The 17,339-nt window shown below is 41.0% G+C and overlaps 3 protein-coding genes across 3 annotated transcripts; 2 read left to right on the forward strand and 1 right to left on the reverse strand.

Annotated features, from left to right (window-relative positions):
• Positions 1-10,208: 10,208 nt before the first annotated feature.
• On the forward strand, positions 10,209-11,227 carry SARC_02403 (hypothetical protein; the record flags this gene model as incomplete). The annotated part of the gene is made up of 2 exons (XM_014303831.1): positions 10,209-11,065; positions 11,128-11,227. 2 exons carry the CDS (start codon positions 10,209-10,211, stop codon positions 11,225-11,227), a joined length of 957 nt encoding a protein of 318 aa, XP_014159306.1.
• Positions 11,228-11,309: 82 nt separating this feature from the next.
• Positions 11,310-11,717, forward strand: SARC_02404 (hypothetical protein; the record flags this gene model as incomplete). The annotated part of the gene is made up of 1 exon (XM_014303832.1): positions 11,310-11,717. One exon carries the CDS (start codon positions 11,310-11,312, stop codon positions 11,715-11,717), a length of 408 nt encoding a protein of 135 aa, XP_014159307.1.
• Positions 11,718-12,733: 1,016 nt separating this feature from the next.
• SARC_02405 (hypothetical protein) lies at positions 12,734-16,825 on the reverse strand. The gene is made up of 7 exons (XM_014303833.1): positions 16,769-16,825; positions 16,461-16,583; positions 16,017-16,120; positions 15,434-15,566; positions 14,622-14,755; positions 13,745-13,857; positions 12,734-13,380 (listed from the first exon to the last, which is right to left on the reverse strand). The coding sequence occupies exons 2-7, from the start codon at positions 16,503-16,505 to the stop codon at positions 13,136-13,138; spliced, it is 774 nt and encodes a 257-aa protein (XP_014159308.1). The 5' UTR covers positions 16,506-16,583; positions 16,769-16,825; the 3' UTR covers positions 12,734-13,135.
• Between the last annotated feature and the right edge of the window lie 514 nt (positions 16,826-17,339).

Below are 17,339 nucleotides of genomic sequence, written 5' to 3' on the forward strand. Positions count from 1 at the left end.
TAAACCTGTATTGCTTACCTTTCCAGGTAAAACCAAAGTACTTACGATGGGGTTCATATATGGATGTAAACACAGTAGCACCTTCCATTCGTCTCAGTAACTCGGTTATATGAGGGAGATGGAAACTATGAGTCGGCAATAACTTATTTATTGGACTCATATCTAGACATACTCTGACTTTCTTAAATGTCCCGTCAGAGTTGTGTTGATCAACTGCCAATAATGCTAAGTTAACTGGCGTTTGTTGGTAGTTGATTTCGATTATTCCATCGGTTAACCATTTCTCGACTTGTTCTTTAACTACAGCTTCGTGTCTCCAAGAAACATAGCTTCTTGAAGGACATTTGAGCTTAGTAAAGTCTACCTTGGTTAAATCAAGGCTGATGTATCCGTCGTTGAAGCGGAATTTCGCCCAGTCGGTTATTTTTATCTTCTTATTTACTAATATAAGATCCATCATCTTATCGGCAAAGCCAGGAATTGATTCCGTGACTGTGTCCGATGGTGGTGTATATGGTTTTAGACAATTATCGTCTGACTGATCCTTTAATGGATCTATGTTGTTGGGTAAGCCTGTTACGGTTATCCCTAAAGTGAGCAAATCGCTCATTCCTACTATAATGTCGTACTTCTGTGACATCTTAACGATCACAGCTTGAGTTGTGATATTTCTATCATCGGCCAGGGAGATTTTAACATCTGTGGCCATGGTATCACACTTAGAAGTTTTATCATCTGCTAAAATTAGGTGAGTGGTTTGAGTTCGCCTTTCAATGTCTTTCAGTAATGCAAAGCGGTCGGATATACATGAAATTTCTAAACCGGGATCAATCAATGCAAGGACTTTATTTTCGTTGCAATATACAGGGATTATTACATGCTCATCTAAGGAGTCGTTGTATTTCCTTTGTAACGATTGTACCTGGTAGTACTTTCACTCCAACTTAATGTCGGGCCTTTTGTCGCAAGACTTGGCGTGATAGCCATTGGTCTTCTCACACTTGTCACACTTAGTAAGAAAGTGTGTACAGGTGGGTGCATATCTGCCATTCCAATAACCGTTAGGGGTCAATTGGTACATGTCATATCCACACTGTGCGTCGGCACATTTCTTAATCTCCTTAAATGTGGGTTTCTTGTGCTTTGTCTCCGCGCGTGCCCGTTTATTGGGTCGCGTTGATTGAGTGGAGTCGCGAGCACGTGTCTGGTTAGGACGCGTCTGATGAGGTTTATCATCTGACTTCTGGCGTGAGAGGTATCCTTGATCAGGGAGCTCGCGCGGTTTCTTATTTCCCGCCTTTCCATTCGAGGTTGCTCGGTGTACGGGGAAAAGAGTGCATACACAGTATCATAAAACTTTTCCCACGTAAGTCGGGATAGATGAAACTTTGTTTCATGTCCCTTGTCTCGAGCCTCAGTTGCGTATTTACGTCGCAACTTGGTGTACAGACTTTCACGGTCGTTGTTCCCTGTGTTCTTACAGAAAACATGCATAACCAGGAACTCGTACCATCGCTGTGCTTTGTTCTTTGTTATATCTGGACGCTTAAGGTCAGCATCAAGTTTCAGAATGTAACTCTGAATAGAAGTATTCTCAACTGGTTCAGTTAAGATTGAACTCAGTCCTGGACTGCGCATGTCTTTGCTTAATAAGGACGTAACCAACCAACACACAGCTGGCTAGTCACGACAAGTGTCTAGCTCATGCTGGTGTCGCTGCAGGATCAAGTAACTTGTTCCTGTAGGGTCAAACGATTGCATTAAAGCAGAAATCCATTGCAGGGGAGTGATACCATTCGTCTCCAGCATGACCATAAACGCATTAAGCGTACAGGTTAGCGTGTCGAGGTCATGGTTGTTTATAAACTCAACCTGCTTGCTGTTGGCATCCCAGTTCGACTTAAGTCGACTGATCTGTCCCTTGTACTTCTGGTTATCCCGGTGGTCTTGCCCACGCTGGGCCTGAAGTAGCTGATCGATGCGCTTCTGCTTGATCGCGATCATATTAGCAAAATATGACACGTCTTCAGCATGGTGCTCGTCATGGGCGATTTCCATCTTAATGGTGTAATCGTCGACCGATTTATTAGTTTCGGTCACCTCGTCAGAGTGGAAATCCTCTGCGGGTTGGTGTAATGCGGTGCGATCGAAGCGATTAAATTCGACATCGTTAACACGTTTATGGGAGTGTTTATTACCCCTTATAAAGTCCCTGGTCGAGGCCTTTCGGTGCTCTGTTCCTTGGATAGTTGTTGGTATTATAATTTTGGGTGATTCATGCGTCTGGATGACATACCCAGTCTTAACTGGTTTCCGACGATTGTGATCCCAGTTGGGTAAGGTGGCGGAGTATTTTTTCCTGCCTCTGGGTCTATAATACCATCAAGGACGGGCGACTCATGCCCGGGCGTTAGAACAGGCAAATAATTAGCCTGGAGTTCTGGTGGTAGTACATCGTAAGGTATAGATACGTTGAACACATCTGGTTCAACTGCCACAGGTGTAGCGCTCAGGTCCTTACACTTTTCGGGCGTAATTGCGAGTCGACGTTCTGTCCACTTCTTTAGGGCTTCAGTAGTGCCCGGAGAAACATGCTCGCGTAAGTGCTGTGCGTGTTTTCCTGATCCATACGTTCGATCTACTTGTTCAACAGTCATGCCGTTCATAAGGGCGACTAACTGATTCTTAAGATCAGTGTTTTCAGTAGTTAACTTACTTATGCGTGTTGGCTCAGTGGTCTCGGTCGTAGATTCGGGTTTGCCACTTGAGCTTGCCTCCTCTTCTGGTTCCGTTATAGGTACAATTTCAGATTCGTCTTTGTCCCCTATAATTATGGACTTTTCTTTCTGAGTTTCGTCAGAAGAATTGGTTGGGGCGTCTTGAGACGTGTCCCTTGTCTCACTTCTTGGCTTCGTAAATTCAAGCTTCGAAGTTGAGGCAATAGTTAGCCCTCGGGCTCTATCTGCAGGAGTAGTCTTCTTAATCGGAGTGGCTACGTCCTTATTCGAAGCATTGTCCTGACTATTATTGTCAAACACAAGTGCTTCGGCTACGGTGCGGTCAAACGCATCGGCAGCAACGGTGGTTGCTTCTGCGTCAGCAGTAGCTGCTGCAGCGCTAGTGGCTTCTCTCTCCATCTTTTTATGTTCCGCCTTGCGTTCATTGCAGGCGTATTGTCTTTCTTTGTCATAATCTTAACTTATGACTTCAGTATTATTCTCTTAAGGAATGACTGTGCTTAGGAAAGATTTCGTGGTAATTATCTACCTTTACGTTTAAGTAGTCTAAGTAGTTAATACCTTTGCTAAATTTAAAATGTGTGATTTTCGGTCTCTCAAGACGACATTAACGCCTTAGAGTAATTAAACGCTTAGGTTAAGTCTTAGTGTAATTAAATTCGAAGTAAATAAACGAAATGAGTCTTTTAGTAAAGTTAAGTATGCCTCGCGAAAACAGCAATACTCTGAGGGATTGTGAGGCTGAGACATTGCCTACATATAATCCTCTCAGTACTGTTTCCGCCGAAGGGATTTTATTTAGTGTTGCTTTGTCGCTCTATTAAAAACTATGGTATGTTTCGTTGGGGCGAATCCGAGAGACTCATAAAATACTATCTTTAAAAAGAAAAAGATAAAAAAGAAAAAGAAAAATACTCTTGATGTCCATAATAATTGCATTAACCAATAACATGCCACTTATCAAGAATTACCGACTTAGCCTTCATCAGATTGGCACATCTGGTTGGCTGAACGGGGGACAAACTAAGCAACGCAAATAGTCCTTAGAAACCTATGTTCGGTTGAGCCATCTCGCTACCGAAGTACTCAGATATAAACAGATTTGGAAGGTTAATATAGTTCTATTAATAAAACTAGACCAAATGTTATATTTGGTATTTTACTGGGGCCGGTAATACAACATGTGGCATCAAGTGTCAACATCACCCGAGACTCACCCATTTGTTGTATCCTAGTATTTTGATGGAAAACATATCATAATAGAAAACCCATTTGTTGTATCCTAGTATTTTGTTTGACTATTATACAGATACAATTATCTACAATTGTGCTTCAGCAGATACCAGGTTTTACAACCGTAATAGCCTTTAAACGTTAATACGGTTATAATTTACGTTAACATGTGCTTTTACAATAGGAACCCGCTGATTTTAGTTAAGGTAAGCAGTATACTGGGAAGACATGGCGAGCTACGAGTCGCTCTTCTAGAGGTCTATATTGAAACCATCCTTGTCAAGGACTGTCCAGGACACTGTAGCACCCTTAGTGGTTAGTTGAGTACAATTAGATAGCATAATGCCCGTTTTCTCTAAAATGGGCCCATAGCCTAAAGAGATCTATGAATCGATTTACTCAAAGGCTAAGCTTTATTGTTAATGCTAGGTACAATAATATTATTTTCAAAAAAGATAAGCTACAATGTATGTATGTTACAATGTATGTACATATGGTATGGCTCTCATAGCCGTTGTAATGGTTCGGGAAAGATCGATGGGAAGAAGTGGTCAGTAGATTTTAGGTAATCCTTTCCGTTTATCTCGTGTGTTCTTATGTAAGCGCTTGTTCCATTTCTTATTAAAAATACGAAGGAAGTCGCGAGATTCACGAAACGCATCGGAGGTTAGCCAAGCTACTGTCCCATCCATAAAACGTGTCTTGTAGTAAGTGTAACCGTCTTTTAATGTTTTGTCTATTATATCTTTGACTTGTGACTCCATAACTGGGACATCAGAATCAAATGAGCGAGTGAATGAGAGTTCGGAGGTAGGATTACGGCGAGTGTTTAGATTAGTTGCGCTAGTACCATCTATGTTATTCACTTCGTAAGTATCACTCTTCTCATCATGGTAGGAAATAACAAACGATTCAATTGTCTTAGAAGAGAGTTTTGTAACGTTGGCTTTGCGATTTATAATTTTAACATAATCGCCTACTTTGAACTGAACAATGTTCTTAGTGTTATTCCATCAATCATACGCTTTAAGTAGGACACGATTTTTGTGCTCGAGTCAACAGGGGTAAACAACGTTTTGCATATGCTAGATCTTTTGTAGCCATGGAGTAACATGTTTCTCGGGCGCAGTTTTGTCAAACGTTGCTTGTAATTCACTATAGCGGCCAAGGAAATAGTGAAACGGGAGTGTTCCAGTTTGAGGATTTATGCAGTTATTCATTTGAGTCTGAACCCATTTCTAATGATAAGGCCACATATCCTCAACGTCATTCAATGCGGTACGCAATAGCTTCTTTAGTTCTCTATGATGTGTCTCATTTGCACCCTGCGTTTGAGGTTTATAAGGAACACCACGCCTATGGGTCATACCTGATACGAGTATAAGTGCCTCCATTACGTCGGTACAAAACTCACTACCGTTATCAGAACATAGTACTCGGGGGAAACCGAAGTCATTAAAGACGTGATAGCATAACTCTGCCACTGTTTGCGGGCGTTTGTTCGGTATTACTTTATATACATCGCCAGTGTACTTGGATCGCGGGAGTTTAACCAAATCGACTATGACTCGGCGCATCGGTTGGTCTTCTGTCACACCTTTTAGGTGGCATTACCTCGACTGCACCCTTGTTGGGTGCATGTGTTGTACGAGTCTTGAGCTTTTGTTCAAACTTCTTAGACTCCTCTAGTTTCTAAGAACTCGGTTGAGGGTTTCCACTTAGTGGTACCTGCAAGACCGATGCGAAAAACAATGGTGTGTTTCCAAGGCGTCTTCTTAATAGAATAGGATCCCGGATACAAGAACGTGTCGGTTTCACGATCGACATAGATAGGCTCGTCTTGTATCATATTAATTAAATCACGTATCCATGGGTCGGAGCTACGTAAGGGACAATACAGCGTCATGGTAGATTTAGTAATATTAACATAATTTAACAACTGTGCAATAAGTTGCCAAGGTGAGTTAGCCCACGCATTATGCTTTGATAAGTCAAGTTGAAAGGCATCACCTTTAGGATGAGTCAACGACCTATAATCAGAAACCTGTTTGTTATGTTCTGCGGCGAACATATCAATAGTAAATGAACCCAATCTTGATTGAGCGAGGTTAAACCATTTCTTATTAAGCATTCAATCGGTTGCTAATAACTCTTTAACTGTTTTCTGGTAGTCAGGGACAAGTCGAGAGAGCATGTCAGGAAGATGATTATATATTCCTGGTATGTGTGTAATGTTAAAAGCGAACTTAGCAATAATGTCATGCCAGCGGCTCACCAACTGTGAATCAGGGTTCGTGTCCTTTAAATATGTTACAGACTTTTGATCACAGGCGACAGTGAAGTAACTTTCTTAAAGGTAGTCTTTAAACTGTCTTAGCGCAGTGTCAATAGCAAGGAGCTCTTGTTTGACGGTAGGGTAATTCCGTTGACTCTTATTATAACTCGGCTAAAGAATTGTATATAGGTAATGAGAAAGACGAGGTACCAAATCCGAGAAGAAGTTGACAAACCCACACACAGAGTTCACATCTCTTTCAGTAATCGGTGTTGATAAACCAACAGAAATTAATTTTTGTCAGGATCAATTTCTACCCCTGCTGCAGATACCTTGTAACCAAGTAAGTGTATTGTATCTTTAGCAAAAGAGCACTCGTCCTCGTTAATCTTAAGTTTGGCATGGTTTAGTCGCTTTAAGACTTCCTTAACGAGTTTAGTATGTTCATGTATTGTCTTTGTAAAGATAACTATATCATCTAAATATATCCGACAGGTCCGTAAATAGTTCCATCATAACTTGTTGGAAGAAAGAAGGTAACAAGTGTAAGCCTTCAGGTGCACCTTTAAACTGGTACTTCTTACTTTGCCAAGTAAAGAAGAAGTATTTCCTATGCGGCTCATATATTTGAAATTGATGGAATGCAGCTTTTAAGTCTATCTTGGAAAAGATAGTCGCACCTTCCATTTTGCGTAGTATCTCGCTTATCTTTGGCAGGGGAAAACTATGTTGCGGAATTAGTTTGTTGATTGGCGACAGGTCTAGTACTACTCTTGTCTTACTAAACGTTCCATCAGATTTATATTGATCGACCCCTAAAAGAGCTAAGTTAACTGGGGTTGCATCATATTTGATTTCAATTAGACACTTTTTTTTAACCAATCTTCAATTTGGGGTTTGACAACGTTTTTGTGTCTCCAACTCACGTAGTTATGTGAAGCACACTTTAACTTAGAGATGCCGACGTTTGTCAAGTCAAGTTTAACGTACCCGTTAGAGAACTTAAAAAATACACCCGTCAGTTATTGCAATCTTTCTGTTTTGTATAATTAAGTTCATAATTATATCGGTAAAGTGCGGAATCATATCCTTTGCTTCACCTTCCAAAGGTTTAGGTATCTTTAACATGTTATCATCTGACTGATCTTTATTTGGGTCTAGCCCATTAGGCAGACCAGTGAGAGTTATACCTAAACTGAGAAGATCTGTCATACCTATAATTTAATCGTATTTCTGAGGCATGTCAGTAACATTTAGGTGAGTCTTTATTTCTCTTCTATCTGACCTCAGACTTCAAAACAAAGGATTAAGAAAGGATAGAGGAGGATTGCCAAGACTACTTGAATCGTAAGCTTTGACTTGTACTTTTTGGACTAGGATTTTTGGGCTCAGGGCTTTCCGGGTTTGGCCAAGGATTTGTGGAATCTTGAGATTGCCGGCTACGATCAAATCGGGATCAGGACAGGAAATTAGGGTTAGGATCTTATAAACTCGAAAAAATAAAAATAAAAATATGAAGGAATACAAAGAATACAAAAATAAATATTATCTAGAAGTAGAGAAAAAGATTACAATCCATCTGAATAATGGGAGTTGTCATCCAACAAAGATACAAACTGTTCGGGAGCAAATATTTAGTTCGAAGCTCTTGTACACTCTATTTTTGTTTTTAAAAAACAAGCAAATGTTTATAGTAGTTACATTATTTATTTAGTTCGTTGGCAACTTGGCACTCTCTCTTCAGTCTCTTCTTGTTGAGTCTACTCTTCACTTTCTTGTGACGTCTTTCCCCCCCCCGAGCATCACAAAAGGACACAGAGTGTCAGAGACTCAGAGTCACAGTATCAATTTATCATCACAGTGAGTCAGTGACAGGTCTCGAGCCTCGGCTCCCTCGTGGCTCGTTGTCCGTGCTCGAGAAATATAAAAAAAAAAAAAGAGGCCTAAAGCCTACAATCAGTAGTTCAGTACTAATAAATATGTACTAGTAGACCAAAGTCCAAAAGTGAAAAGTCTCTATTCTCAAAAGTCCTTTCTCCAAAGTCCATAGTCCAAAGTCCTTCGATCTCGGATGTATCGATAAATAAATACACTTTCGACTCTTTGAGTAAAACATCGACTCACAACTCACAAGAGTCACAAGTCACAGGTCACAACTCGCTGAGTAACAAAATGCCAAATGTGGATACATACTGTATTTTGCTCTGACCAGGTGGCAGGTAAGTAAACGACATGGTCTTTTTGATATAAAATACCCTAAAACCGAAACGGCATGGCTAAAAATAACATGTCGGTCGGTAATCTATGGTCGTTTATTGTTCCCAGCTGACATGGAGTCTTCGCTCTGACTACATATCTTACCAACAATGTTTACTTAGCAGGTCACCTTCAATATCGGCTAGCTATATGTAGTCCTTCGGACGTTAGTTCGATCCCCTATATTTTAGTTATATTTCTATTATTCTTCACTAGTAGAGGGTCATGTGGTTACCGAGCAGGTTGTGTATATAAATAACTATATAACAAGTTCAAATATATAAATAACCATTTCAGCAAACGATCTTTTAGTAGTATTTATTTAGTAAATAGAGTCTAGTGTAGAGTTGTTATATGTAAAGCCAGACAACCGCCACAAAAGGATCTATGTATATAAACGACCATGTCGTTTATTCGTTTTTCTAGTAAGTGTGTACAATCAAAATATTCCGACCTCGTCGATGTCGTTTACCTGGTCAGATTTTACAATGATCGAGACTCAAATTCCATTGCCCGATGGCAATCTAATGCTTTTTTATTCTTTCAGTCCCAGCCTCCCAGTCCCTACTCCCTAAGCCCAAGGCCCCAGGGCTCAGATATCTATTTTTTCTTTTTCCTTTCCCCAACTGTTTTTTATATATATATTTTTTATCTATAGCTTTGTGTTTATATTTTATAAAAAACTTTACATAAGATCTAAAAAAAAGAATTTTAGAAAATTGTTTGTTTATATATATCAAATACATTATCGCCTTTTTATATATTTTATCAGTTGTTTGAAATTGCTTGTACTTTGTCAGCATATTTTTCTTCTTTAAATTTTATAAATGTTTTTAAAAACAATTAACAGAAACAAAATCATAGCCTTCTAAAATATACAACATTTTTTTCTTCTTGTTTCTTTTCAAAAGTATTTAAAAAAAGTCAGTGTTATTTTAAAACAAAAACTTTAAAAGGAAATGGTAGTTATGTTATTGGGGGTTTAAAAATACACACACTATGATACATAAATATGTATATACATGACTTCGTCACTTCGTTGATCTATTTGTTTACAAAAATATTTATCTCTTTTTACTTCTAAAGAGTAGAAGGCTGTTTCAATTCAGTCTTCAGTCTTCTTTTATAATTTTGTTTGTTTCGAATTTTTCGATCATTGCATCGTAGTTTTCTGAATATACACACAAGGGAGAGAGTGCTTTCTGGCTACGAATTTGAGAAAGTCTGAGATTGTCATCGCAGTGATATTGGCAATTTGGCATATATGCGCCATGTTTATTGCACAGTGCACATCAAATATTTACTCTCGACTCATTTTTAGAGGGGTATAAAATACTTTTGTCGTTATTTTCTTCAGTTTTTATAGTTTTCATTTGAAATACAAACGCTATATTGAATAGAACCAAGAGACAAACAAGAACAAAAGCATGAACAAACGAAAAATCAATTTATATATTTCTTGTTTGGAAACCAAAACTATACATGTTTCAACATTACAATAACCAATTCTTCTGACACACTACAACCACCCTACCCCACGCACACTCGTAGAAACGCATCCTTCCCTCAAATAGCATGCATATTTGCGCTTTCATGCTTCATCTTTTAGGATTCAGCCATAAAGCATCGAGGAAAACAATTGCAAAACGGGGTATCGAAGGCAAGTTTAAAGAATTAGTAGCGGTCGTAAAGTAGATGATTGCAAAATGAGCATCAAGAAAATAATTAAAATATTTCGCCGAGAAGGTTCGAAAGGAGGGTCAAGAGTGGAAGGAGAGCTTGTCAACGATGTTTCCGGAGATGAACTTGTAGAGGGGTCGTTAGAAAGTGCTATCACGGACAGTAGTGTACGCAAGGTACCCGACCAAACATTGCTCACGCTTAAAGTGCGTGATTTACATTTACCTGCAGAACCATGTTTACCCGCATCTGAACATTTAGATAAAAACCAACCTCAGTCAAAATTTAGTAGGGACGTACCAGTACAACAACGCCAACAACAAGTAGCGTCTTTCCGCCGGAGCAGAGTACTTACTTCCCTAACCACTAACCAATTCTCAAGCTTAGCAACTGAAGAGGATGGCTTACCTGCAGCATTTAGTCCAAGAGCCCGGCGCATGTCATGCCCAAGTGTATCTTCGCCTGAAGTTGGGCGTCTACATGCACCTACTAGTACTCTTTCAACAAAAAATAAGTTGCCGATAGTTCGACCCAGATCAATAATACGTCCTACGGCAAGGGCTTTGCCCACTCCGAGTTTAGCTCGACAACGAAGTCCTTCTCTCATAGCAGATGATTCAGATATACAGGCACATATGGAGCAATACATATCGGAGCCTCCCGTGTCCGATCGAAGTCCACCGCAATCGAAAGTCTTGGGCAACTCGTCAATTGACGAATTCAAACCACGCCGCTCGACCGGCAGGCGTCTGTCATGCCCAAATGTGGACGTTTCACACTTCTACAATCCCGATGTGCCGGCAGTTGAATCTCCGATTTTAAGTCCTTTGATCAAACACCGAGATGGGATATCTAAAACACCTGGAATACCAATTTCACCGAGGTCTGGGGTAGCAAGAGCAAGGCCTCTCTTACTTACATCAATCGTTCACGATAGTACTATAGCTCCACTGCAAACGACACGTACACAGGAGACAAAACGGAAGCCTCCTTCTACGTGGCGAAAGCTCTCGGAATATGGCCGTCGACCGACTTGTCCAATTAAATTTAGAAATATTGCTCGAAGAAACACATTTGCTCGAAGAAACACATCGATAGAGTCTGCTTTAAAAAAACGTACACACCTTATGGTCACTGAGCGCGGTGTAACGGACAATCACAGCCCTGTGATTGGCAGCGTCGTATCATCGACACCCAAACCCCAACCTCAAGGGTATGACGATAAAGGTATTGACGATACTGATATATTTAGAAGAAAAGTGCATAAAAGACGGGTCAAGTTCCTCAATTCACATACGGTACATCATACATTCTGCGCTGATGAGTATGACCGCTCTAAGCCGCCACAACGGGAGGAAGACATAGAGCCCATTATGACTGTATATCGTGAGTTGATGAAGTACAAGATCACCGAGATGGTAGTTCACCAAGACGCACTACAATACACCAATCACCATTTGTCTCGTAGGGATGAGGCAGCCCACAACATTATGATGGGTACTATTCGGGCCATCATCAGTGAATTCACAGAGTAGGAGTACGATATAGATAAGGATAAGAAAGAACGCCTAAGAATGATCGTGAGTTGATGAAGTACAAGATCACCGAGATGGTAGTTCACCAACATTCACTACAATACACCAATCACCATTGGTACCGGAGGCAGCCCACAACATCATGGTGGGTACCATTCGGGCCATCATCAGGGAGTTCACAGAGTAGGAGTACGATATAGATAGGGATAAGAAGGAGTGCCCAAGAATGATCGTAAGTTGATGAAGTACAAGATCACCGAGATGGTAGTTCACTAAAACTCACTACAATAAACCAATCACCATCGGTACCGGCCACAACATCATGATGGGTACCATTCGGGCCATCATCAGTGAGTTCACAGAGTAGGAGTATGATATAGATAATGATAAGAAGGAGCGCCTAAGAATGGTCGTGAACAAGATCACCGAGATGGTAGTTTTCCAAGACTCGCTACAATACATTAATCACCATCGGTCCCGGAGGCAGCCCACAACATCATGGTAGGTACCATTCGGGCCATCATCAATGAGTTCACAGAGTAGGAGTACGATATAGATAAGGATAAGAAGGAGCGCCTAAGAATGCGAAATTGCAAATGTTCCGTATTCACGAACACTGCGGTAGCACGCATTCAGAATAATCCAATGTAAGCTTTAGCGCTCTCCCAACACGACATTGGACATCTGCAAGACCGCTCACCAGGAAAGCCAAGGTGTAGTAGAGGGTTATCTTGTTTGAAATCAGGGAAGTAGTGCTGAGATACTGAATAGTGAAAACATGCACTAGCGCACAGCCAAATTAATATGCACACGACTGGTGTTCTCGGCCCAAGGGTTGTTATTATTATAAAATCGTCTTGACCGATAAACACATATTTGGCTTGACGGAGATCTCGGGATAGAAAAATCAACAAGGTTAGTAGAGTCAAACCTTCCAATTGAAATGAATCTCTGATCAGAAGGTAATAAAATAAAATTCACTGCTAGTTTCGTAACGTTGCTATATGATTACAGGAGAGTCCTCTATCTTTCACAAACCAAGAGTGGATTTATTCAGGAAGTACGTAGCCCTTCACCTAATCTTGTAAAATCACCGTGAAGGCTGGACACTTGCTCTATGACTACGAGAAAATAAGAGTTTTACGATTAACTAATTATGTCAATCTCTGTTACAGCAGGATGAAACAGGTCTGTTGACAAAGCCAACCGCAGCCACCATACCATTGATCTCGCCTCAGTGGAATACTCGTGGGATTTTTTTTTGCGTCGGCGTTCATGTCTTGATGAAAATCACATCTTTTGTGTATATCTAAATCTAGAAGGCCATGTCTGCCACGATTCTATATGATTATCAAAGCAATCCACTAGGGAAACTACTTGAAGTGCGCCTGCACTAGGTACACGCTTCGATCAGAATCCTACTTGGCTTCTGCAGACCCCGGGGGCGTTAAAGTCTCGTCATCTTCGCTATCAAGTTCAGCATCCCTCTCCCAGGGTGGTACATCATCGAAGCTCCACTCCTTTATCTCATCTCTTCTGCTCACCATTTCCTCGACCGTACATCCGAAAGGATAGTGCACATGCGTCAGATATAGACCTTCAGGTTTGGCCGTCACGTACTTGTAGCGACTACGATCCTTTGCATCGAGAACCTTCCGAAGATCTGTGGAGAAATTCACGAAACAAAAAGCTATATCATTGCATACATAGCCACAGTGTGTAACTCATTGTAATGGGGTTCCAGCAACGCCTTGAACACACAAGAGGCTTGAAACTACTTTTACAGATCGGCGCATCTGTAACATTGTGAATACCCACAAAACAGCTACACAAACAATTATGTGTGTCGGACACACATATAGCAGACTTAGCGAACCGCAAAGGAGGCTTATCTCACCGACATCAATACATATGTAAATTCATGAACTACTCTAGCAAGTGATATAGTCCAAGTCTCATCAGTACACAATAATACACTGCCTCTATAGCCTCAACGATTGGAACACGCATGTTCGCATTGTAGTTACCTGCAGCAGACCATCGGTCCGACCCCACCATCACAAGTGCACCCACAATATTCCGGACCTGCCGGTATAAGAAACCCTTGGCGTATATGGTGATGTGTGCCATTTCTCCGTCACTGCCAGGTAGCGGTAGTACGGACATGAGCTACGAAAGGCTATTTCTGATCTGCAACCAGAAATGCTTCTGGCTACCCTAAAGGTTCGAACAGGTTCTTGGGGTTATACATATTCAGACTCTTATCAGACTCTAATATAACAACCCATCAAACTGGAATCTGCCTTATCAGATTAATAAAAAACCCATCAAACTTGAATCTGCACTCATCGGGCTCGGATCAGATTCTGAGCCCTAACCCACGTGGCTACTCTGGTATGCAAAATCTGCCTTTTGGGATTGAATGTGAACCTGTGTTTACATGACCACTGCAGAACTGCAAATGCACTTTGTAATCAATAGGTACGACATGAACGAGACGGAGATGACCATGACATAGGATATTCTGCGCGATATGCTTGGCAATATCAACTACCAATGAAAACAGATAAAAGAATAAACTGAAGGTCAAGGCTTCATCACACGAGAGGAATGGGAAAAGGTCTAGATGTCAGTCCATAGATCAAAGCCACACAGACACATCTGTCCCTGCATTGCTACTCACTTATTTCTGAGGCCTAACTACCATTTTCAGATTGTGCACACACCAGCCCGGTTTAACGCGGGATGCAACCGCTTGTCATATCACTTGCTGCAGATTTCGGATTTTTCAAGTGTTAACTGTGATTTGTGGATTTCAATATTATTTGAGAAACAAATTCTATACGGATACTCAGACACTTGGATACCACCAAATATACATACGGGAATGGGCAAGCAGCTCACCTTATGCTGCTAAACTCGGTCTGCTCACGAGTGACAGACAAACTGTACACTGTGCGCACAGGCTGGCTCGCCTGACAGCCGGACGCTCGGAACGACGAGAAGTCATGCGTTCCAACTAATATTTGCGCCGCATCCTGTGAGGTGATGCATTCGTGAAGTGTGAATAGGGGTTTGTGTTATGGTAGAGCTGTTGGATTTATGCTTGATGGGCACATGTCGATATACGAGTATGTATACTATGGAAGCAAAGGATGCGTAATCTTGCGCGTATAAAATGTGTGATCACCCATGAGATTTAGAAGTCATCGATCGATGTCTATGTTTATATCGATGCCGCACACAGGTCTACCAGATATGTTGTGCGCCAGCTATGCACAATATACTAATAGAAAGTTTATCACCCAAAGACTCGTATATATGGTTTCCTTAGTCTTTTTTGAGTCAACCCCATGATACGACAAAACACAGTATAGACATGAAGCCAATTATATTGAATCGCCCAGGTACAACGTAATGATTGTTCCTACGCTGGATACAGTGACCAGTGGCTCGGATGCGTACCCCGAGTCCTGTAAAGGATGCTTTAGGAAGCAAGCGCGAGTTCAACCGTGAAGGTCCCGCACAGCGCTCAGGATATGCACACCTAGCCCTGAACGGACGGGTGTGACATGCGAGCGGGAATCACATGATCAGAAGTGATGGTAAACAACTAATCACATACGTTTATGGTTTCTATCTGAGCGCCATCACAGCACAATATACGGAACAGGACCCGCACACTTATAATCAATGATATACAACACTAGACATACGTTCATGGCTTCTATGTTGAGCGAGAGGTTTTTCGGAACGTCAGCCACAGCTGCGCGTCCCTCATCAAATGCACTGCGGTGGGTGCTATTGTGCATCAGCCTATACGTGTATGTTCGTCCGGTAGCCATAAATCTGGAGACATGGAGGACCGAGTCTATTTAATACATATCCATAAGTATGTGTGCTGCTATTTTTCAGTCGATAGGGCTATGTTCGACCGGCACTTATGAACTTGATAATGCAAACCCAATAGTTACGTGTGATCACCTAATGATGCTGTATCAGATTGTGAGGGGAGGAAGGACTGGCCATGAGCGCTATATATGTCGTACGCATAGATAGAGCGAGGTTTGCCAAATAATGAAAGCAACTACTATTATGAGAAATGCACCGAAATATGCGAATGTAACATTTATTAAAACATAAGGTAGACTGCGAAATCACCACTAAGCACATTGAGACTCAAAGAATATTTGATTTGGCGTGATAAGGCACGATGTGATACACAATCCATACATATATCAAAATAAATAATATTTTGTAAATATCATATGTGCGTGTGTGCGTTTACGCGCCACTTACCGACAATTAAATGTTGGGTGTACCTCCAAACACCCTCGTATCCGCACTTCCGTGATCGGTATGAAGTGGTTGAGTGCATCTCTGACTTTGTACGGCTGCAGGAACTATTCGTGAGCAAATAAAGATCATTGCAACAATCAGTGTCACGTGCTGTATCCAGTTTTATTATGAAATAAAGCAATAATTCGATAAACTGGTAATTACTAGTCTCAAACTCTTACAAGTAGAACTGCGTGAACTCGAATAGAAATCTATCAGATATATATCGAGTCTTTGTATTTGTAACCTCATGTTGCAAATAGCCGGATATACTCATAGTTTATCAGCAGAATCGCGCACCAGTATGCTCCCCACCACCAAAGTTCATAGTAACAACCAAGATATGATGCAAATCTTACAAGGAAGTATTTGGCTGGCTTGCGTGCGTGGTGAATTTGAACTAACCTCTCCATTTCTTCGAACTGGTGTATCACAATGCATGGTGTTCATCAGGCCGTGCACACCCGTGTCTGTGCGTGAGGAGATCCATGTTTTGATGGGCGCCTGGTACAGCTTCTGCAGCGCTTCCTGAGAGAAATGTCGAACAATACGTAACTCATAAGACTTTATTGTCTTGTAACGCGGTCGCGGGTCAAGCTAATAAAGCCACTGCATCAGTATTAATTGGCAACGCGAACTTGGGACACTCGTGCGGCAGAAATCATGTATATGTGTCTATATACAGTGTGCATCGAGGACGAACAGATATATACCTCAATGTAATTCTGCACAGCGGGAGGCTTCACATTCTGCGTTCGGGCGACACCGCTTTGATGTGAGCATTTCAATTTGAAAGCGAGTTGATCAGTTCACAATACGATGAAGAGGTGGGTGCGGCAGAGTCACGACTTCACAGTGGCATTTGATTTCGAAAAGACAATATGTAGTGGATAGCACACGTGGTTATGGTGAAGTAATAAACATGTGATGTATGTGATAAGACGAACAGGAATGATCTCAGTTCCCATATACATTGCATCACTGGAAATAACAAAGACAACATGGAACCTTGACTTTAACCAATTTGTTCCTGCGTTCTCCACAAACTCACAATCGCAGCTTTACGGAAATTAAAGTTTTAGACAATCTTTTAGAAGTGTGGTTTTCAAAGAGGTGGATAAGGAAAGATAGGATTGTATTTATAGTTAGCGATATATTCTGACTGCACGGTGCTATATGAATGTATCAAACTATGAACTTGAACTGAACGAACAACCGATATACATAAATACATAAATATATATAAATATACATACTTGTACACACACACATATATAATATATA

This window comes from Sphaeroforma arctica (assembly GCF_001186125.1).
Source record: "Sphaeroforma arctica JP610 unplaced genomic scaffold supercont1.107, whole genome shotgun sequence".
In the NCBI taxonomy this organism is placed as follows: domain Eukaryota; class Ichthyosporea; order Ichthyophonida; genus Sphaeroforma; species Sphaeroforma arctica.

Bases quoted from the DNA above. Each gene is read 5' to 3' on its own strand.
- SARC_02405 (XM_014303833.1), bottom strand. From the start codon at position 16,505: ATGAACACCATGCATTGTGATACACCAGTTCGAAGAAATGGAGAG. The intron at 13,858-14,621 runs GTGAGCTGCTTG...GCTACCTGGCAG, and splicing joins ACCGAGTTTAGCAGCATAAG to TGACGGAGAAATGGCACACA. The intron at 13,381-13,744 runs GTAACTACAATG...ATTTCTCCACAG, and splicing joins GGACCGATGGTCTGCTGCAG to ATCTTCGGAAGGTTCTCGAT.